The following is a 22,145-nucleotide window of genomic DNA, read 5'->3' on the forward strand; positions in this document are numbered from 1 at the left end:
TGAATGCACAGACAGTGAAATGAAGACACGACACGCAGAGGCTTAATGTTGAAGAAGCTGCTGCAGAAGCAAAGACGTTGCAGACCAGAATCATGGGATTGCTGATCCGAACAGACGAAGCAAGAACAGACTTTGTGCATCATCCAGGAAAACATCCAGAACAGGAGAGGAGATAGAGTCTTTACTCTGCATGAGGAGGAGGACGGGGGTTTAGGATCTGGGTGAACTAAAGTTTTGTTCAGCTGCGAGTTAGAAGTTGCAGGGAACTGGGGAAAAAAACATATTTACTGAGAAGAAGAAAAAGAAAATCCTCCAGAGATCCTTTCCAACAACTGCTGAGTCCCAACTTTTTACTGCAGTACAGTATAAACTGTGTGTTATATATTTTGTACTAACACAGTAGGTCAGCAGCAGGCAGTGAGCCGCTCAGCTGCAGTTAAACAGAACGTTTTCATCCTTTACATATGATGTAGTTTTATAGTTTCAAACCATTTTTAATAAACTGTAAATGGGAAATTAATTATTTACCAAAAATAGAAATTGATAAATGTATGTCTACGTTTATCTTTTCAAAGATAACCCTCACTCCTATTCCTTCAACTCAGACATTAAATGACTGATAATTCACTTATTCCATTTAACCATTTTATACATAAAAAAAAACTCTCCACCACATTATCAAGGATATAATTCAGTTTCAGAAAGATTGTGTTGAAATTAAAGCATATATGTATCAGAAAAAGTGATTTCTGTCATGATAAAATCTACATAATAAACAATCTATATGTAATCTTTGTGTAATTAAAGAATATATAGATTAAAAACTCCTCCATAAGATGGTAGAAATCCTCAGTCATGGTTAATGTTTGCTACACAGCAGCTGTTAATGGTGCCATAGAGTTTGTATTGGGGCAGGAGGGAATCTGCAGCTGCAGCAGCTGTTAGTGGACGGCAGGGGGCGCTGTTGTGTTTCCATAGTTACTCTAACCAGCCTGATGATCTCAGTGGGGAGGGTGGGAGTGGGAGTGGGAGTGGGAGTTGGGGGGGTGAGGAGAGCAGGAGCTGGAAACTGGATCCAGAAGAAGCTGAAGTTAGCAGAAAATTAGAGCCACTGGTGGGAATTAGCTGGTTAGTGGTGTTTAGCGCTGCCAGGGGGATTTGCTTTAGGAGTTAGTCACTCAGAAGCAGCAGCAGCAGGAGGAGGAGGAGGAGGAGGAGGAGGAGGAAGATGAGGAGGAGGAGCAGGAGGAGGAAGGCGGGGAGTCTGCTGGTCTCAAAGCAGGAGAAGCTGCAGTGGAGCGAAGAGGCTGGGCGGCTCGGAGGAGGAAACCCAGGAGATGAGAGCTGGAGTAACAGCGACCAGCAGTGACACAACAGAGTTACACACTGGACACTTTGAAAAGAGGTGTTTCGTTTTCAACCCATGTGGAGCGGCGTCCGAGGGGGCGGAGCTCAACGTGAGCCGCATTGCACACTCTCAAACACACTCACATATATATATATATACGCATACATACACACACACACACACACACCTACACAACTCCCCCGGTGCGCTGATGTGTTGAAAAGGCTCCACCCATTTGAAGAGTGTTAAGAGTGTATTAGTGCAAGCCGACAACATCAGTACAGGCAGCTCCTCACACACACACACACAAACGAAGCTGTAGCCATGCATTTTGTTTTTTGTTATCTGTTAAATGTTGGTTTCATCTTCACATAAAGATCAGCTGTGATCAACATAAACACTGATCCTTGTGTTCAGACGACTTTTTCCAAAACTAAATTTAACAAATCTGCAACGAGGCCCATTTCAGAATTTAGTCTTGGGTGTGTGAGGAGGAGTTTTATTTTTATTTGTTAGGGCTGTTTGTTTCCTTGTTTTTGTGACTTACAAGGAAACTGCAGCAGGAAAATGTTAATTTATTTCTAAAATATTTATTATTTGAAATATTTTGGCAAATTAAAAGTAACACAGTCTGTTTCCAGTGAACCCCTGGGTGTAAAAACAAGATTATTCTCTTTTTGTTTTGATTTTCAAGCAGCTTATTGAGATACATGAGGAGATAATTCATCCTGTGAATATATAAATATGTGTTTCATGTTTGTGATACACACACAATCTGTTCAGATCTGACTGAGCTGAGTTTGTCAAACTACATCAGTGTTTCAAAGTACTTTAAAAGTACTTCCTGTTGTTTTACCTCACACTGTATCTTTAAACAGGCTAATTTAAATTAAAATAATCTATAATGTATTTTCTCCAGATTCTGAAACGGCCCTCATTGGGTCTGTCAAAATCAGAGAAAACTAGCGTCTGCCACATTTAAATTAAATTTCAATTACAAAGAAAAAGAGAGAAATAAAGAAAGAAAGGATGAAGAGACTAGTTGTACTGCTTAAAGCGAACATGCTGTTGTTATACATTGGTTGTAATAATTATGTTTTTATGTATTTTAATAGCACAAATCGATGAAACTTTTAACATACACATAAACATAACTATTGTTTAACCAAATTCTGAACCAATGCTCCGTCCCAGCTGAAAAATGTGCTTCATTCATTATCATTTATCAATCGATATCATCAATACATTGATCAGATGGGACAGAGACACTGGTTCATCTCATTTGACCATGCTTCTGGACATAATTTACAAAAAACAGTCACACACATTTAAAAAGTGTCATGCACCTGTAATGGTACAAATTTTCCTGCCCTCAATTAAAAATCATTGATTAAGTGAATGTAAAGTTTTTGTTGTTGTTGTTGTTGTTGTTCTTTTTAAATGTTATTGATCATCACCCGAAAAAAAAATCTATAATCACTTGCCATTCATGTTCCAATGACTGAGTGCTACAAATGCATTGCACTGCCCAGTGTTGGAAAACTAACAAGCTGACTGGGGTGACTGCTCGATAGAGACGAACACTAATGCTCTTATTACCTGACGGTCCATTAACTATGAGCTCAATGAACCTGCTGGAGCATCAAGTTGTTTGATCGACTTTTGGTAAATTAACTTCCACTGTTTTTTTTTTGTTTGTTTTTTTTGCTCAGGCCCGATTGGTTCTGTTGTTGTTGTTGTTGTTGTGTTAAGTTTGCACAGTCAGGTCTGACTATCTGAGCCGAGAGAGGAGGTGAAGAAGGGTGAAGGGATAGACTGAGAGATAGACTGATAGTTCAGCTAGGGTGGGCTACACTTTACCATCGGACTGATCCGGGAATACTGCGTTATCATCGGCAAAGCAGCGTGTGCCTGAAATGTTACCGTAGTCAAATATGGGCCCTTCCAGCAAAGTCACAATATCCAACCGATTGATCTTAGTCAGCACCGCGGTTAAAGCGTCCGCTAGTGGAGAGAGAGAGACAAAGAGAGGAGGTAAAATCATCTGAACATCTGATAGAAGTAGAGCTGCATATGAATTATAAGTTGTGTCTCTGCTTACTTGTGGCATTTTTACCATCCCTGTGCACCCATTTCTTTAGGAGCATGAAACTCTGTGCTGTCAGGGAATTGGGGTTCTCCACCCTGATGAAGTTGATCTCATCCACAGAGAAATCCAGCTCCCTGGCCAGCTCTGCAACCACACACGAACAAACACAGTAACAGTGGGTGAATATCTTATTGTCGGCCTGGTGACGGCTTAAAAATGTTTTCACAAACGCAGCGGTGCTAGAAAACTGGCAGCCATCTGATGAAGAGGTGTTTACTGACACACAATTTGCACAGTGCACCACAGGGGAAATACTAACGTGTGCAGCAGTGCACACACACAAAAAAAACAAAAAAACAGCGGCGATAATTAGCAAGAAAAAAAAACATACAGTTTAAGAGGAGGCTGACATTTAAAATTAGATTTCAAGTTTGCAGCATCATATCAAATAACATTCACCTTCCAGCTGGTTTTTACACTGCAGGCTGCACTTGATTGCAAAGAGGTGATAGAAATATTGTTATGAAACTGAAATCACCACCGTACTTATTTGTATATTTGCTTATTGCTCCTTTGGTTAACAGCTGTTGTTGCCTAACATGATCTAAAGATAATGCAGTGATAGTGAGTGAAACGCTGCCGTACAGGCGAGCACACGGGTCATAAATCTGAAACCAGGGGAACGTGATGTTCAGCAGAGCTGCTCGTTCACTGCAGCTCCGCAACAGGAACGCACATTAAATATGGATTAGATTCTTTTCCCTGTGCCGAGCACTCACTCCCTCGGTCACCAGACAGCGAGGCACGCGACTACGGCGGCTCGCGTTGGTGCACACTTTAAAAAGGATGACGGCACACCCACGCACACACATGCACACAGGCGTGGGGCAGTGCTGCAGTGCAGGTGGACAGGCTGCAGAGGCCACACCCTGAGCTCTGCTCAGTATGTACACAACTATCATCACTCTGTCCCTCTTAAATACACTTACACAAAAAGCTGCAAGCATAATACATTCTTATGCACGTTTTTAATTAGATAAATTATTAATGTAAGTATTACTAAACTTATTTTCCAGTCCTCACTCTTAATATGTCACAACATGAGCTGATTGTGTTTAAATTAATATGAAAAGTTACAATGCAATTTGACTTTCTGTGATTCCTCTGCTTAGATGTTGTACTGTACAGTATGTGTGTGTAGTTGATGTTGATGTATGTGATTATAACAGCCACTGCAGCACTGCCAAGTCCAGATATTTTATACTCTTCGTCCACCAGGTGGCAACAGACACTGTGAAACTAATGGTTTTTGGCTGGACTCCAGTCAGACTGATGTAAAATTCACTTCTGCATCATGTCACAAGTTTCAGCCTCTGCTCACACAGTAAACTGATCCGAGTGAAACTGATTTACTTCCAGCTCTGCAGTGGTTTCTTTCACCATGCACAGTTTTCTTGTATTGCTTCATATTTTGCTTCTGGCAAAGTGTGACAAGGTGTGTGAGATATGTGCAGACTCACCGGTCCAACTGAGTCCGAGGTGGTCAGCTACTATTGCCATGCGGAGGTCTGTTCTCTCACAGGGACTCTGAGGGCCTGTGTGAGGAGGCGGGAGGAGGAGGAGGAGGAGGAGGAGGAGGGGGGCAGGGGCGGGGCGGGACAAGGAACAGTTAATGTGTGGCATTATGACAACGATCCCCAGAATTACAGTAAATCAGGTTCTAATAATAAAATGGCTGCAGAGAGGAACAATGACATTAAATGGAAGAAAGAGATTGGGATTGTGAACTGAAGTCTGTTGATATTAATGTGGTTTGACCATAAAACTCTCCTTTTTTCTCCCCATTTTCTAATGTGATGTTCATTATAGTATGTAAAGATCAACTTTAGCTCACTGTCCCATGTCTCACCTTAGAAAAATAATACAACTTTTCTGGCCAGACTCTCCTCAGTGATTCAGTTTAGATAATGATTGATACAACTAGCCAGGAAACGGTTAGCTTAGTTTAAGAATAAAGAGGAAACAGAGGAAAATAGCTAGCCTGGTTCTTTCTAAAGCTTAAACCCACAAAAGCTAAATAATACTCTCACAAACCTGCTATTAAACATCATCTGATAATATAAAAATAAATCTCAAGTATGAGGATGTGTGAGGCCAGAAAAGATAAAAAAAAAAAAAAATCAAATTTTCACACTAAATTCTTTGATGTTCAGTAGTACAGTAGTAGTATTAGTAGTAAGAGTTCAGAGATAAAGATTTCTGTATCACATCACTAACAACAAACAATCTACCGTCAGGCAACATTCCCTCCCACTGATAAAAACAATCTATGGCTTCAACTTGAAATCAAGAACGATTCAGCCACACAAGTGTTTTTTTTTTTTCCCACCGAGTCACAAGGTGGACGACTTCCTGTGTGGGCCGACGTTCACGTGATTCGTCAAGTTCAGCCGATGGATTGTTTTCACAGCGATTTTCAAGAGAGCAAAAGTAAACCACCAATCTACAAACCAACCAACCAATCAATCAACCAACCAACCAACCAACCAGGCAAGCAGACCAAAACAAACACAAGAAGATCATGTTGTACCCACAAAATCACTTCACATTTCGGTCTCGATTGTGTCTAAAGTGGAGGTGAGTGGTGTCGTGTCGTGTGGTGAGGTGCAGGGCTACCTTTAAACTCAGAAAGGGATGTTTACTCATTCCTAACGTATTCATCGCTGAAGTGTTTCTACTCTCAAACTGATACTGACACTTATTTTGAAAATGTAGTTCCTGTACCTTTTCACTGTAATCTGTTGCATAAGTCTTGTCAGACGGTTGTTACTTCTACGAGGTAAATCTATCCGGTTGTCTTAACCTAACAGAAATAAAATCTTGTGCTTGGATCCAGAGATACATTTTTGAGTGTCTGTGTTTTATCCTTTGTCTAAATCGGACAGCACACAGGACACAAATCACAAGAATGACAGGAAGAAGAAGAAGAAGAAGTGACAGCTACACTTACGACGTCACATCACAAAGCACCCACAACAGCTACATGCATCTCATAGAGAAAGATAAAGTATATAAATAAGTGTTTAGAAAGAGTTTACAAACTAGTCTGGTTCTCCGTGACAGGAGCCGTGATTGGTTGTTCAACCTGACTCCCTTCCTCCTTGTGCTCCTGCTCCTTCCCTCCATGTGTCCGCCTACTCTTCCTCCTGCTCCTCCTCCTCATCCTCTCACTGCTGGCCTGCTCAACCTCAGCTCTCACATCTCTAGCAGATGGTGTTGGTGTGGTGGTGGTGGTGGTGGTGGTGGAGGTGCAGGTAGAGGTGCGTGAGGGGCAGGAACTTCTAGAGGCTCTAGATGGCTCTGACAGGGAAGTGTTCCTGGTAGTGCTGAGGCTGCAGCTCTCTTCGTCCTCAGTGGGCAGAGTTTTCCCCTCTAACTTTGTCTCAGCCTCCTTGGGAATGGTTTGGTCCACAGGGATAGCTACCTGTCTAGTGACAGACCTCGTTTTAAAGTTTTTCGAGATCACTACGCTGTTCTTTCTCGCAGTCTCATTTGTGCTACTTCTTCTCGGGGTTTTCACTGAACTAGATCTTTGCTCGGTGCTGGATCTGCTTTTAATTTGCTGCTGCTTATTATCCCTGCTAGATTTAATGCCTCTTTCAGTCACTGAAGATTTGGCTCTAACTTGCTTCTTCTCCCGGGAACAAGAAGGGTATTTAATGGCTTTCATCACTGGGATTTTAGATTTAGGAAATAAATTCACAAAAGGGTCCAATCTTTCCCTGACTTTATGTATTGTATGTTCCCTGACTTTGATTTTATCTGCGTTTTTTTGTGCCTCGTCTTTCACTCTTGCTCGACTGTGGCTGCATAGTTTGTGGCTGGGCACCCTCACTGGTAACCTGGACTTGCATATCTGAGGTTTGACCTCTTTGGCTGCCATGTTTGTTATTGCTACATTAGGACAAATCCTGCCTTCCCTGCTGTTCACCTCTAGCTGGTTGAAGGACGCTTCTATCCTGCTGATCTCCTGCAGACCAGCAGACAACATGTTGAACACAATACTTCCGGCCTGAGCGACATCTGAATGGACATACTGGGAGACAGGGACGTTGCTACTGGTATTGCTACTCTGTGTCTGTTGTAAAGGTGCGAAAGAGGAATCTGTGCTTTGGTAATAACTGTTCTGACTTTCTGAGATCCAATCCAAATAGTCGCTTTGTTTGTACATACCTGAAGGAACTGAAAAATAATCTGTCACGCCTGATGATGTAGTAAAATTAGAACAATCTGTGTTTGAGGTCACAGAGTAAGAACTATCTACAGCTGATCCTGAGGTTATATTATCAAAGGTGCCTGTTGTTCTACATTTAGAACTGTTATTTGATGCATCATATGTTTTATCAGATGACAACTTGAATCCTGATCTAAAAGTGGAAAATGTAGGCTCAGTATTGGAAGTTGAGTCTTTGCATGTGCTGTAACTGCCAGCCAGATTTGATATTTCTAGCTGCACAGTAGTAGTCTGAATGGAGACTTGAGGGACTATTGAGGTATCTGTGGGATCCTGAGCACTAAATTGATCCCTGTGTTGTGAGGAGGCGTTTATCTCTGAGTCTCTGACACTGTACCTGCCCGCCGAGTAGTAATGCTCACCAATCTGAAAAAACTGGAGCCTCTCCTCCACCATGTCCCTCTTGCTCATGTCAATCGCACCACTGCGTGTCATCTCAAACATCTTCCCTTCATGGAAGGGGAATGGATTTGGCTCGCTTGTCGGCGTGCTATCGTCCGTTGGCGTTCGGGCTGGGGTAGTGTCTGGTGTTGTGGCCTGAGACTGTTCATCCACTGCAAGTCCAAAAGGCTTAGGCTCACCATTGCTTCCCCTTGTACCTCCCATGTCAACGATATCTTCTTCTCCACTTTTACTGGGCCAGGGGTCAAAGTCTAGCCCTTTAGTGGCAACAGTCTTAAAAGGAGAGTTAAACTCCTCCTCTAACTTATAACTAAAGTAAGTGTCTGAAAATCCCTCTTTATCCGAGGGTTTTTGCTCCTTACTTGTAACCCCATCTTTACCGTTAGCATCAGGTTTACCACCATCTGAGGAAGCATCTTTTTTGAAAGTGTCCTTTTGACATTCCTCTGGGGTTTTTTCCTCCTCTATAACTTCAAGTTTGGTCGGAGGAAAAGAGCGGTCAGTGGACCTAAATGTGTCTGTTGCCCAGACGTCTCTCCGGCTGTCTGGAAGACCAAACAGCCGCAAATCTGCCTGCTCACACAGGCCATCATCCTCATCCTGGAGTTCATATCCATCTAGAGAGTCTATCTCAGTTGCATCTGTGTCATGAGAAAATTCAGCAGTTGTGGCTAATGAACAGTCTGTTATTGACTGGTCATTTCCATTTTGCTCATACTCATAGTCCTCTGCTTTTCCATTAGAACCTTTAGAACCATTGGATCCATTGGATCCACTGGAGCCATTGGTCCCATTGGTCCCATTGGTTCCACCATTAAGTTCTTTGTTGTTTCCATTTTTGTCATGTTTTTTGGGTTTAAGAGCCTTTTCCTTCTCCTTCCTCCTGTCCTCTTCCTCAGGAACCTTGAAAGTAAATTTCTTACAAGGAATCGGTTGAAAGATTGACTCATCGTCATCGGTGTCTGCCTCATCATCACCGTTTGACTGACTGTCGTCTTCCCCAGGAGGTACCGGGGAAGGAGGTTGGATTCGTATAATTGGCTCAGTCAGTAGATGCCTGTCATGTTCTTCCTGTAAGTTCACCTCCATCATTTCTGTCTCAGTCTCTGAGGAGGCACAGGAACCTTTCCTTTCTGCGTCGGAAATTTCTGAGTTTGAATCTAGAGGGGGAGGGGGAGGGAATTCAATATATGCAATACCTTTGTCTTTTGAGACATCATGATGCTCCTGTCCTGTTATTTCATCGTACTCGCCATTGGTTGTTGTCTCTTGCTGGTTCAATCTATTGGCTAATTCCTGCAGGTTATCATTAACTTCTGTTTCTTGCTTATTAGCATTATCAAGGTCTGCTTGGGTGGTGTGAATATCAGTTTTCTTTTCTGGTAGGGCATCTTTAAAAGAGAAAACTTTGCCTTGGTCATCTGCCTCCAATTCCTCAGATACCTCCATGATGGGACTGGGCTGCCCTGTCAGGAATCCCAGAAAGCCATCAGGGGTCTTGACCGTGAGGTCATAGCTAACTTCCTCAGAGCTGGGGGTCTCTGGTGTGATGGGGCTTTTACCTGAGCTGTCTATGAATGACACCTGTTCTAGTGTGTCATCCTCTGGGCTTATGGGGCTGAGTGCTGAGTTGGATTTCTGTTTGACTGTGTACACTGATCCTTTGGCCTCCCTCTCTGCCTGCCTGCCTACCTGGACGCTGACATAAACAGGTAATGTTTTGATGCCCTTGAAGTTCTCTTTGGTCGTTGTGGCAGCTGGAGGAATTAAGACATTCTCCAGCATTTCTCTCGGGCTCGGAAGATTATTGGAGTTGGAATCTTTGGGTGCATTATCCAGAATTTCAAAGGTTATATTTTCGTCTGTTTTTACTGGGGTTGTCTCAAGACTCATCTGTGCTTTGGTCTTGGATAGTGTAGGTATCTGCGAGGGTTTGGTTACGGCCTGTTTCTTTGTGAGGTCGTTATCTAAAGTAGAGGTTGCTCTTACGGGAATTTGAGATTCAGTCTTTTTTCTGAGATTTCTATTTAGCGTTTCCTCGCTATCTTTCTTGGGCAGCTCAGCTTGTACTTCTGTGGAAGCAGCAGGCTCACGTTTCGTTGTTTGTTGGTATTTTTTAGCATCACTCCCTTTCTCTAGTAATCTAACAGCGTCCTGAACAATAGATGTCTGAATGTTCTGGACTTTATTGCTTTCTTTGATTTCCTGAGTAATACTGGAATGGATATCTTTCCCTTTAGTAGTTGCTTTATCAGTCTCAGTTTCAACAACTGGTCTTCGTATGGGGGCCTCTGAGATGTTTTTGTTTGGTAGTTTTTCTCCTACATGTTTTGGGGATTTAGATGCTGATGATATTGCAGCAGGTTTACTGCTCTCTGTGGCAGCACGTTTATCCTGCACAACATCCTTTTGCAAGCTTTCATTTTCTGATGTTTCTTTTGATGCTTTTCCTCCGGCAAAGAACTGATAAACAGGAAGTTTGCTCTCCTGTAATTTCTTTACTGAAGGTTTTGGCTGCACTGGAGGGGGGATTTTAGTTGGACTAGACTGACTTTGTTTCTGAGCCTCTGATTCAAACTTCATTCTCACAGCACTAACCTTGGATGTTGATTTTACATGAGCAGGAGAAGACGGTGCAGATTCACTGGTCTTAGTTTGTTGTTTAATTTTATCATCACTGGTATGAGGGGTGACACTTTTCTGGGGGCTGCTTGGTAAACTAGAGCTTTTCTTTTCAGCTATTGGGGAGCTCACAAACATTTTACCAACTGGAGGCTCCCTGAGTTTGCTTTTACTGAATCCGTCTTCTCCTGCCTTAGGTTTCTGCTGTGTTTTCTCCGGGCTACTGCAGGCTGAGTTAGGCCAGGACCTTGGTTCCTTTACCTCTCGCCTCATAGGCTTTTTCTCAGGGGACTGGAGCTCATCATTGAGCTTCTCTGTTTTGTCACGGAAGAACTGCGATACCTCACTGAGTTTTTCTTCAGCTTCCTTCACACTTTGGTCCACCCTATCCTCATAAAGCAGCTTATCCCTGCTTCTGTCATGCTTATCCTCTGTAAATCTCATCCAAACTGCATGCTTGGGGCTGCCCTGATCTGTGGAGTAATGGAGCACTGTCACTTTATCAAACGGAGGGGGTTCATCCCTGTGCATGAATTTGCCAGATTTAGGGGAACCATCTTTGGATGACTTAGAGACATACTCTCTTTTGGGGCTTCCTTGCTGATGACCAATGCTCTCAGTGCTACGGCCACCAACCTCCTCATGAATTAGACGATTCTTGTCAGTCGTCATTGCCGAATCCTCTGTGTCAGAGTGAGCAGTTGAGGACACATCAAGTTTCTCAGACAGAAGCATTTTCTCAGCAAACCTATAGGACTCGCCTCTGATCTCTGACAGCTCATCATCACAGTACTCTATGGAGTGCTGGCTCAAGAGTTTCAGGGCTTTATACGAATCATCTGCCATCAATTGGGCAGAGCTTGGGCGACTGTCTTCCTCCTGCGACACTGGGGTGTTCACGCGAGATGTTTCCAGGAAGGAGGGCAGGGATTCTTCGGCAGTGAGCTCCTCCTCTTCCTGTTGGGCCTCCTCGTAATCAGTAAGTTCCCTAAATCCACGGTCTCCTTTGTAGACGTAAAGCTCTGGATGTTTTTTGGTCTCCCTGATAATAACCTCAGTTGGCTCTGTTGTGCTGTGCCCCTTTTCAATATGAACCTCAATTATCCTTTCAACTTTGGGTTTGGATTTCATGTCTCTGTCTAGGAATCTAGGGGTCAGCTCATCACCTTTGACAGAATCCTGGCTAGCCTTGTGTTCAAAAAGCCCTGCCAGCTCTTTAGATGGATCCCTACCTGACTGGAAAGCCTTCATGAGATCTCTGACTGACATACCCTCCTCTCTCATCTCAGCACCATCAGTTAGTTGGGGCTTGTGATAGACCATTCTAGTGGTTGTAGTAATATGAGTTTCCTCTTTTAGACACATGCTTTTGTTCATCATGGGGTCGTCTTCCGGCATTTTCATCTGTAGGGCTTTCGTGGAGCTTACTAAAACTGGATCTGGTTCTATGGCAGGAGGGGCAGATGGTGCATCCTCCATGAGAAGAGGCTCACAAAGATCATCAGGCTGTTCATAGCTCCTGATATGGACCACTTCGGTCCTGGTCTCTGTTACGCAGGGAGGGATGGGTGAATCTGTGAACAAAGGCTTAGGTCCTGTGCTCTCTGCACTCTGAGGTGCAGACGGTGTCTTTTCACTCCTGGTCTCAAACCCGCTGTCTGACAAGGGACTTTTATCCTGCTCATGAGACAGGTCCTCGGGTGATTCCAAAATAGTCTCAGACCCCTGTTGATATGACTCAGCAAGTTTACTCAGGTCTTTCTCTGAGGGGGACCTAAGCATGCCTGAAACTGGTGGAGGCATTTTGAGTTTGTGCTCTTGTATCGTCATTGATGGTTTAAGAACACGTTTCTGTTTCTCCTCCCCATCCCTTTTTGTCACCTCCTCGTACTTAGATTTCAACTCTGTCATTTTAGAGAGAGAGTTGGCACCAATGTCATTTGTTAAATAGTCTACCACTTTCGCTAACTCTAAGTCTTTGCTTGACATGGATTGGCGTTTGAGAAGGAGTGTATTTTCGTCAAACTGTGGGTAATAATCTGTGAGAGAACTTCTTTGTGCCTCCTCAATCTCGTCTTTGGAAAATTCCTCCCATTCATCCTCTGAGGCTCTCTCTTTACCTGCCTTACCTTCACTCATGATATCTTTCTGTAATATTTCACTGACTTTCACTAAATCTTCTTTCACTTTCTCAACCAGAGTATATGTCTCCTCCTCCTCTAACTTGGTCTCTTTAGGAGTACCAGTATTTGATGTCTGGACAGTTTTGGCTGCCGTCTGTGTGTCTGTCTGTAGGATAGCTGACATTCTGATCAGATCCTCTTTCATGTCTGCTACATCTTTTAGTATCTCCTGATTGGAGGCTGCCGTTGGGTGGATGATGGGCGGCGTAATGAACGGGGGTGATTTCAATTGGGAATTTATTTTTGATGTGGTAACACAGGAAGCCAGAGAGGAAGACGTCGAGGATGAGGGACGAGGGGAATCAGGAAGTGCCATTTTGAGAGAACCTGGCCCTGGTTTGACTGGCGCCTCTGGGATGACGTTTACCAATGAATACACAGGTAATGTCACAGAATTAGATGAAACTGCTGCACCGGGGGCAGCAACTACAGATCTCATGGAACCATAAGCTGAGCTTGCTGTTGCAGTTCTACGGGAAGAGGACAGTGTTTTGAGAGTGCCGTAGCCCGAGACAGAATATGAGTCTATAGCTTCATTTATGGCTGCACTGACACCGGAGGTTGCCGCCTGTGTGGTGGCCTGAATCCTCTCCTGAAGGCTGCTACTCCTCTCAGAGATGATGCGAGAGGAAGGGGAAGATGGCGTGGACGAGGAGGATGGATATTTGACAGGCGAGACAGATCCGTTCATCATGGACAGTTCTGAGGAAGCCATGGTCGTCTGTCCAGTTGAGGAGAGAGACGAGAGGGACGTTCTACCTCCTCGGGATGAGAGCGTTGAATCTACAGAGGTTTTCAAAGAGGACAGGCTGGAGATGCTTTTACCAGAGGGAACGTTTGGTGCCACAGCCTCTGTCACAACTGTGGACCCAAGGGCAGTTTTAAAAGGTAGATTAGCATTGTACATGTTGTATGATGTCTTTGGCGAAGCGGGTGCTGATGATCTGTCTGGTACAGGACCATTGGATATTGTGTGAAGTGGGGAAGTCCGTGATGTGTACGCTGAAGCAAGGTTCTTGATGGATGCTGGATCTGTGGCGTGTTTACTCGGGCTTCCAGAGGACACAAGGCTGGCAGACGCCTGGACAGGGTATTGACCCTGCTGGACAACGGTTTTGATGGGAGAAGGCATAGTCCTGTAAGACCTGATGGGGGATGACGACACTTTGTCGCTAACTGATTTAACTGGGGATGACAGGGAAGGTGCTGGTGCTTGAGCTCCAAGGGCAGCTTTGATTGTTGCAGTGCATGCAGGTGATGGGGAAGAAAGGGGCCAGGCAGATTTCAATGGAGAAGCAGCTGGTGAGCCTGCCGGTGAATCGGTAGAGCCGAGGGGACCCCCCACTCCTGGCCTTGTTTGGCCAGGGACGGTAATAGGAGCAGTCGACCATGATGGGTAAGGTCTGGTTGGAAAGACAGGTTTGTGAGGGTAACCAGCAGGCAGTGTTCTTGCTGCTGTGCTTCGTTCGACTGCTGTTTCTTCAGATGAATTTGTAGAAATAATGGTGTAGAAGGAATGGGAAAAACAATCGAAAGAATGTGGAGTAGTAAAGATAACAGAAAATCATGTCGGGGAAGGGGAAGGAGGGAAAAAAATGTGAAAGAAGAAGAGATCAGAGGAGGAAGAGTTGGTCAGTGACGCAGTCCTGGTATCAAGGAAGGAAAAACAGCAGTTTCATGAAGTGCTGAGATAAGATATTTGAATATTGACTGAAGATGGATGAAAAGAAACAGTTGTGTTCCCGTGTGATTCACGATTGGAAGATGACACAAAGAACAACGACAGCAACAACAACGTAATGAATAAACTGAATGAAGCACATTCAGCAGCAAAGTAAAAATTCAGAGACAATGGCATAGACTAATAACTGACAACAGAAAAATGGCGAGACAAATGCTCCAGCAGTAACACAAAACTTCTCTCTTTGGACTTCAGAAGTCATTGAATGGATTCTGGCTCTGATTTCAATCCGCTTTTTAAAGTGCCTTTTATCTGTTTGATCCAAAAATTACATAATGAGAAATTCCCCCAAAGACACTATGATACAATAGAGCCATGGGCTGCAGAAGTTTCCATTTTCCGTTTATCACATGACAAACAAAATATGACAAAATGTGTTTCCCATTTTGTCATGCACGGTTGATAAGAAGTGTTGACAAGCAGAGAGTGAGAAGAACTGAAAAAACACACCTGAAAGAAAGCTCAAAACTCAAGACCTCCTACCATGCAATTTTTGTCCCACATAAAAGCTGCGACATCATCACAAAGCCAAAAAAGAGCTTTCAACTCAGAGGGGGACAAATGAAAAACAGAAAATTTTTTGTTTGACCTCCCTCCAAAATGCCAATACACATCGTGTCGGTAGGTCAAGTAAAAATTTTTGATGTTGCTGCATTTTGACATCTACAACTCGGCAGTGGAAACAAACCCAGAAAAAGTCACAACTCACAACGTGAGCAAGCACAGCACAAAAACTTAAAAACCACTCATTGACCCATGCAAAAATATGTACCATGTTGTAATCAAGCATGTGGACAGTGCAAGTTATGTAGGATGAGAAATATGCATTTATTACAGTAGGTAAGTCATTTCTATCTACATATTGATTACGCATTTTACAGGTTAATTAAAACTGTTAATACTGTGAACTAACTTATCACGAAAACTGGCATTGTTATTACTCATCAAAGGGTTTTGTTAGTGAAAATGTCAAACTCACTCAGTGCAGGCTCGGCCAGATAGCTGTAGCGCTTACGTAAGGCTAGGGATGCAAAGGTATGACGTCGCTCTGGCTTTTCAGTCTGCAACAATAGCAAACAACACAAAATCCTATCAGTTCTAGGTCACCCTATAGTGTATAGTGCTGCCAAATGAGCAACATTTGGACCTCATATTGTCAAATTAAAGCAAACCCAGTAGTCCGCATTAGTTGGTATTAACATAAGAACAAAGCCCATTTTAAACAGTTGCATAAAATGGCAGTAAATTATCCTTTAGAGGTATCACTGCACTACAGCCTTAAGTTTTGTAAGTTCTTACAGTAGGTATTGCCAAGCTAAGCACATTAGCTTGAGTTAGTGATAAGGCTAGGAGCTCCAACTTCTAAGTACTTACAATCAATTTTAAGTTAATGTTAATAAGGTTAAATCTTGACTAAAGTACAATGTAATTATATCTAAACTCCAAAGCCACTTATGTCACATACTATAGAGCGCAAAGGATAAGAATAAAACAGATATCTCTCCAAATCTACAATACGTCATGCAAAACTGAGCAGCTAAAGGTTGATTTGAACAGGGAAAGCTTTTAATGCCCTCATAGAAGCGGAAATAATAAGTAAGGCTATGATGAGCAGAGCAGGGCCGCTATAGATCTAGCGCAGAGGACAGCACATGGTGGGGAGGGTGTGGTTTACCTCATCCTCGGCATCTGACTCCATTTCCTGGTTCCCAAGATGCATTGCAGAAACGGAGGGGGGGAAGTAACGTAACATGGAAAGCAGGGGGGGAAAAGAAACATCAGGGAGTGAAAAAGGAGTGAGTGACAGAAGCTCCAACTGAGAAGAGAAGCCACTATAGCAAACTCAGCAAATCAAAAGTAAAAAAAACAAAAAAACACAGACCAAACAAACACCAAATAAATAATAAATAAAAATAAATAAAAAGCGCCGACACTCAATAGCAAAAACAGCAAACTCAAGCCACAAAAAGCCAGCCTGATAATCAAAAAAAAAGCCTTCAGCATAAAAGCCCTCAGCCAAAAAGTATGTCATCCAAATCAAAAGATAGATAGGAAGATAATGAAACAGCCAATGAACAAGAACCCACTGCATAGATAACCGATATACATAGAGAGAAGCTTTAAACAGATAAAAGACACAGTGGCGGCAGTTTGGCCAAAGTCTTTCTCTGTCCTTCTTCTATCAGTGATATTGGGGCCGAAACTACCCTGACCATGAGTTATGGTTATGGAGGTGACAACAACAGAGAATGGTGAGTTCAACGCCACCTTACCTTTTTCACCGCGGGAAGTGTGATGTTCAGGTTGCACACGGCGGTTTGTGGAAGGCCTTTTATGGTCTTACACTCTTTAAGGAAAGTGAGACGACCGCAGGGCTCCTGACTCGGGTCTCTCACCTGGAGAGAGAAGATTGCTTCTTTATGTAGCTACCTCAGTCCTTTAAAATGTGGTGGTCACTGCTGATTCCTCGATCCATGGACAATCAGTGGCTATTCTAATTATAATTTAATCAATTTCAGCATCTGGGCAACAGCTTTTTATCGTTGTAAACCAATATTGAGACTTGGACTTGTGACTGAAGTAAACCTGACAATTTAAAGATGTCCAGGAAATGTGATGGATATTTCTTTTTTCTTGTGTTGCAATCTTTTGATTAATTGAGAAATTGATCAGCAGATTTATCACTGATTCAAACAGTAAAAAAGATTGTGTGTATTAAAATAAATGTTATTTCTTTGTGCGCTGTATATTATTGTTTGGAATCATATTTTCAGGTGCAGCGTGGTGGTAAATGGAAGAAGAAAACCTTTGTTAGTGGCGCACCAAGAGGTGGTGTTGCACCAATGTTGATATTATCATGATAAAAACACATTTTAATACAAAATTTGTTGGCACTGTGGTGAAAGAATTACAAGGTGCCACCAAAAAGAGAGATTTCCATGACTTTGTTTTGATGCTGTAATAAAGTCATCTAGTTCCCACAATACAAATAGTTTTCACAACAAGAGCACCATATGATGCAAGAGGATTGATTATGGATAACCTGAAGTTAATGGGTCGATCAATGGGAACTAGGGAACTAGGTCATATCCTGTTGACTGGGTTTAGATTGTATTGAAAGCTAATACGAGATGAATGGGGCAATAAAGGCAAATAGAGCAAAAACAGTCACCACTTAACCTGATGTTACTACAGAGACAAACTTGTGCTTGCTGCTGTTTTTGCCCAGAACGCTGTCTTGTGCCCAGCTCTGCTGTGTTTTGACACCTAGGTGTGATTTTAGTGACTTTCAGTGAGTTTTTCCACCGTGTTTCAACTCCACATTTCACCCTGAGAAGGACGGTGATGAACGAGTGAGGACAGGACATGCTGTTTTGTACCTTGACGCAGAAGGGCAAGCGGTTCTCCTTGAAGGCGTAGAAGTTAAGAACTAACTGCTGACCAGCTTTGGCCAGAGGAGACAGGTTTCCATAGCAATCCACATAGATGGGTCTGCCCTCCAGAACCTGACAGAGCACACAGACAGGGTAAGAACACCATTCAAAGTCAACAACTTAAAGGGATAGTTCAACATTTTTGGCAAATTGGCCCATTGCCATAATCCCTATAGTTTCAGGAGCAGGTTCGTTACCTTTAATTGTCGGTGCAAGCTATTTTTAGAACGGCGGAGCAGAGCCGCTCAGAGCTACGCTACGGAGGCTAATGGGATTTCTTGGTTTCCCTCATCAAACTCATCAAATACACAATCCAACAACTCCAAAACGCTCTGGTGGACAAGTTGTGACCTGCACACTCACCACGCTATGAGATAATAACTGAACATTACGAGATTATGGGATTATGGCAATGGGCCAGTTTGCCAAAAATGTTGAACTATCCCTTTATTGCAACCCTATAATACAGAGTTAAATGTCTAAACCTCGACAACATGGACCCCAGACATGGACTAAATATGTAAATAAATAATAAAATAACTGTTAGTTACTCATGACTTGTAAAATGAAATGTAAAGTTGTATATTACCAAAAGTCTTTTTTAAACTTTATTTACATTATACTTTTATTTATTTAGCATTACCAATTTTCCTTAAAGCCTCTGGAAACATGACTTTAAATAGTAAAAATGCTTATATTATATCAAAGTCAAGTGTCTTATTAAGCATCCACAAAAGTCTGAGTGAAAATAACTATTCATAACTATTAGAAAACCTGGTTTAAAAACAGCTTATGTGATAATCAAACTGATATGACATGTGCATCCAGAACAGTAACGTTGCTTAAATATAACCGGTTTCATATGTTCATCAGAGGGTGGTTCAGAAGAATACATTTTGCTTAAATATGCTTAAGTATTCTTAAAACTTGCATTTTGACAGGACTAGACTAGATGATTATTCAATAATTAATCAAATATGATCATATACCTCTATGTCTTTGCTCCTGGCCACCTCCTCAAAGTTCTCCTGCTGCTCCAGGGTCTTGTCCACCTTGTCGTCCGTCATACAGAAGCACCTGAGCCGGGACTCCACTGGGTCGTTCATCTTGGCAAACACCACAAACTTGGCCATGTAGGGAACACAGATCAGCTCCCTGTACAGCTGCGTGGCCAGAGGCACCGTCTCTGGGATCTGGTGGCAGTCTGCTAACCAGAACCTGCACAGGTGATAAATTACAAACGTTTTAGACACAGAGATTAAAAAAAGAGCAGGTGGTCTGTGTTTTTCTTTCTTTTTTTTGGTTATGTATGTATTTTTTTATTTTTTATTATTATTATTATTAGTTCCTTTTTATTACTTTTATTTTTCCCTTTTATTGTTTTAGTTATGATTTGTATTTGTCAATTGTTCACAGTAACAACACTAATTTTGATTAATACTTGGAGCTTTAAGTACATAAGTATGTGTATACGTGTGTGCATCTGTTTTTATATATTATTATTTATGTATTTCTTGTGGTGTGACTCACTTTAGTTTGTTTGTTTGTTTGTTTGTTCTTTGGTTAATGTTATGGTAGATGTATGTATATATGTATGTGTATATCTTTATACGTTTGTATTTTGTTTGGCTGTCTGCACTGACAGACATATCTTATATCTAAAAAATTTTAAAAAGAGATTAAAAAAAAGAGGGAAAAAAACCCTACAGACTCAGTCAGTCAGAGTCTCCTGGTTGTCATGTGACTCACCTGGCAGAAACGTTGGTGGTGAATGAGACACAGTCGTTGACGAAGGTGAGAGGAGTTGTACCAGTGATGTCTTCCCACTGTGCCGGGGACGTACCACCTGGTAGACGAGTCATACAGGTAAAACATTATAAAGATTTTACTTTAATGTGATTTATTTTTTTATCTAACGTCGAGGAAACATTGAATGATACTGTACGCATCCCTTAAACCTTGAATATCTGAACTTTCTTTCAAAGTCCAATTCAAAGCTTAATATCTAATATCCAACTGGATTCACATTTATCACATCTCCCTCTTTTGAATTTTTTGAATGCATCTTTGAAAATAAAAGATCAAGGTCTTTGGTTAAACATCACCATGGTGACATTAGCAGGTTAGTTTATATGCTTTTCAATTCGTTGAGTTCAGTAGCAAATTAGCTATTAAGCCGTTGAACTCAGGAGGTTGGCAGATGTATATTCATATTTGGTAAGTTAGTTAAGGTGGAAGCCTTGAGAGGAACGGTTAATATGAGTTTGACACAAGAGTTGGTTGCTGGCTCAATGTGTTTATTGTGCCTGTGATTCAGTTCAGAAATCACTGCTTCATGCCGGATTTGACTGGCTCTGCTGAAGAGTATAATCCACAGAACTAATGCAAAATTAGGGGGAATTATAACAGTTTGAAAAAAAGAAAATCCTGCCAAAAACTTCCTCACTTTCCAAAAATATCATTCTCAATTTCAAAGACTTAGACACACACACACACACACAAACACACACCTGTGATGCTGCAGAGGAGGCGGAGGCAGGGAGTGCAGTCTCCTTTGTAGCCGTTGCTAAGCCCCTCCCCTGAGAGGGGCGGGACTGGGATTGTCATGGTGATGGGTTTGTGGAACTTCCGTCTCCTGGGCTCCACGGTAACGATGGGGCTGAAGGTTGCTCGGTTACCAAGGATTTTCTTCACGGCCTCGTCGGGCACCGGCTGAGCCTGGTAGAGAAGAGACAACAGTCTGTGAGCTGCTAAATGCTAACGCCAGAGCTACACTGCAAAAATTCAAAATTTTACCAAGAATATTTGTCTTATTTCTAGTCAAAATGTCATTTCTAGTCAAAATAAATCTAATTATACTTAAAATAAGACTCATCACATTAAAAAGTAGCTTGTTTTTAGACACTTTTTACTTTTTTCAAGCAAATTTTCCACTTTAAATAAGTAGAAAAATCTGACAGTGGAGCAAGTTTTTCTTTCTTATTACAAGCACAAAAAACTTGCTTTCACTGGCAGATTTTTCTATTTATTCCAATTGAAAATTTGTTTGAAACAAGTGAAAACTGTCTAAAAACAAGTTAATTTTTAGGTCATGAGTCTTATTTTAAGTGGAAAGAGATTAGTTTTGACTAAAATTGAGACATTTTGACAAGAAATAAGACAAATATTCTTGGAAAGATTTTGAGTTTTTGCAGTGTACGTTCACTGTTACTTCTATACTGGAACTACTGCTGCTACTACTGCTGGTGACATTACTTAGACAGAAACTCAGCTCACCTGTAGTCCAACTTTGATTTTCTTTGTTAACGCGCCCTCGGGGAAGGAAGCCTGAACCAATGGGACGCTCCGGCTGCACAGAGTCCCGCCCTCTGGTCCCATTTGATTGGTCTCCTGCCTGATGCGAGACACCACGGCGAAATACTGTGGAAAGTCCTTAGTGATGATGCGGCAGATCCTCTTCTTCTCCAGCTCCTCGGGAGGGTCCAGTTCTTCGGGGGGAGGAACATACATTTATTAAAGAGTTAAAGGGATAGTTCAGCTTTTTTGAAGTGGGGTGGTGTATTATTTTGAGACAAGACTTCTCGTAGGCGGCGAAAATACGCTGATTAATTGTCCCTCATTGACAACAGTGTATTCCCTATGTCTCGGTGCAGCGCGATGCGTCTGTGTTTCTCAGTCGGGGAGAGCAGAGACCTTTCTACTGCATCTAGTGTACTTAATGGGCATTTGTAGCTCATACAACCCCACTTTAAAAAAGCTTAACTATCCCTTTAATGACATATGAAATGTTATTTAACACAGTAACAAGGGATGGATGGGAGATACAGTAGACACTACATTACCCATGAGGCTACTTCAACTGGGCCCAGAATCCATCATATCACCATAAACTTGGTATTTTAATTATCTTTATTTACTTAACTAATTTATCTAACAAAGGCATTAACATTGAAACGTGTGCTATTATTGATTAATAATGTAAATAACTGGGTCAAAAATGAATCTGAATTAATATGTTACACTGACTGGAAA

General features: G+C 42.1%; 1 protein-coding gene across 38 annotated transcripts in view; it reads right to left on the minus strand.

Annotated features, from left to right (window-relative positions):
* LOC146967258 (ankyrin-3-like) overlaps positions 1 to 22,145 on the minus strand; it is a 167,762-nt gene that overhangs the window by 11,474 nt on the left and 134,143 nt on the right. For 29 of the 38 annotated variants that reach the window (XM_085762432.1, XM_085762420.1, XM_085762434.1 and 26 more), the window contains 12 exons: positions 21,390 to 21,601; positions 20,624 to 20,831; positions 19,863 to 19,959; positions 19,103 to 19,331; positions 18,060 to 18,185; positions 16,953 to 17,075; positions 16,355 to 16,381; positions 15,659 to 15,740; positions 6,540 to 14,417; positions 4,958 to 5,032; positions 3,450 to 3,581; positions 2,782 to 3,352 (listed from right to left, as the gene is read on the minus strand). In XM_085762432.1, the coding sequence (XP_085618558.1) occupies positions 3,198 to 3,352; positions 3,450 to 3,581; positions 4,958 to 5,032; positions 6,540 to 14,417; positions 15,659 to 15,740; positions 16,355 to 16,381; positions 16,953 to 17,075; positions 18,060 to 18,185; positions 19,103 to 19,331; positions 19,863 to 19,959; positions 20,624 to 20,831; positions 21,390 to 21,601 (9,344 nt within the window). In that variant the 3' untranslated portion in view covers positions 2,782 to 3,197. Of the gene's footprint in view, positions 1 to 2,770; positions 3,353 to 3,449; positions 3,582 to 4,957; positions 5,033 to 6,539; positions 14,418 to 15,658; positions 15,741 to 16,354; positions 16,382 to 16,952; positions 17,076 to 18,059; positions 18,186 to 19,102; positions 19,332 to 19,862; positions 19,960 to 20,623; positions 20,832 to 21,389; positions 21,602 to 22,145 lie in introns of those variants that run through there. The other 9 variants (XM_085762439.1, XM_085762441.1, XM_085762438.1 and 6 more) reach the window with 6 other exon arrangements.

This window comes from Trachurus japonicus, chromosome 19, assembly GCF_045865225.1.
Source record: "Trachurus japonicus isolate A0001 chromosome 19, Traja_1.0".
Classification (NCBI taxonomy): Eukaryota; Metazoa; Chordata; class Actinopteri; order Carangiformes; family Carangidae; genus Trachurus; species Trachurus japonicus.